This window comes from Puccinia triticina, chromosome 5A, assembly GCF_026914185.1.
Source record: "Puccinia triticina chromosome 5A, complete sequence".
NCBI lineage: Eukaryota > Fungi > Basidiomycota > Pucciniomycetes > Pucciniales > Pucciniaceae > Puccinia > Puccinia triticina.
Window position 1 is genome coordinate 5,885,990 of NC_070562.1, and position 1,118 is coordinate 5,887,107.

Consider the following 1,118-nt stretch of genomic DNA (forward strand, 5'->3'; position numbering starts at 1 on the left):
CCAGCCATTCCCTCTGCTCTAGCTACGACTGTTCACTCAGGAACAACAGCACCACCACCATACAAAGACCGCACAAGCATACAGCCAGCAGTACAATCTCTTGCGCCCGCTGGTGATGCAAGTAACCGGCTTCAATAACTCATGCGAGCGCAAGTCGCGAGGCCTACGGAAAATCACTGGCACACTGGGGTGCAACAGGAGACTAGAAGAGGGAGCAGCAATTAGTGCAGTCTCAGTCCAGTGGGCGCAAGGGCCGGGCCGGGTGGGGCGGTGGCGGTGGCGGCGGACAACCAGTGGCTGTTCCCAATTCCTGGGCAGGAACCCAAACAGCTACTCATGCAGGATGTACATATTTTGACTCGGAGCGGCTCCAACTGGTCTGTAGGGCCAAGTTCAAGATGGCCATCGGGCTCAGCCTCCAGATCCTTGACTCATACAAGATCTTTGACTTCTACCCCATGACCGACCAGACCTTTGCCGCCTCCGGCTCTATGACCGTGTATCCTATGCCTCCTGCTGCTGGCCATGTGAACGACTCCGGAGTCGGCGGTTCCAATGGCTCAATCAATGTATCCTGTGCTGGACCACAGAATCTTCCCAGCTAGGGCCCAACGGTCGGCAAGGCACTCTCAAACATGCATGGTGTAAGGAATTCTTTGCCTGTCTGCCCTTTTAACTTCTGTTCCGGGTCTACAAAGTGTGTCCTACTAACGCTGCTTAACTCATTTTGATCAGAGAAAGACTGATCAGTGGATGTTTCTTGTCTGTGTTTGTGTGCAGGAATTTTTTGTGCCCTCGGAGTTGTACGCGATCCAGTACCTGCGCAATCTGCTGACAATCAGGGGCTTCAAGATCATGAACATTGACACCCTAAAGGCCGCCAGTATCCCCAACTTCAACCAGATCGAGCAGTAGGACGCAAAGCTGGCCTCTAGCGCCGCTGTGACGAGTCGCGGCGCTTGGGCATGTTCCAGCTGGGCAACAGCAAGTTTCTTCTCTGCTACAATGATCAGTCCCTCTCTTTTCCCCTCCCCCCCTCACAAAGTTTACAATACCGACAGATGCGAGGGAGTGTATGGTGTTTAATTTTTTTGCAGACAAGCGTGGGGACCCTTTGG

The 1,118-nt window shown here is 53.6% G+C and overlaps 1 protein-coding gene across 1 annotated transcript; it reads left to right on the forward strand.

Annotated features, from left to right (window-relative positions):
* Window positions 1-398: 398 nt before the first annotated feature.
* PtA15_5A701 (uncharacterized protein) lies at window positions 399-915 on the forward strand (the record flags this gene model as incomplete). The annotated part of the gene is made up of 2 exons (XM_053169491.1): window positions 399-569; window positions 781-915. 2 exons carry the CDS (start codon window positions 399-401, stop codon window positions 913-915), a joined length of 306 nt encoding a protein of 101 aa, XP_053020682.1.
* Between the last annotated feature and the right edge of the window lie 203 nt (window positions 916-1,118).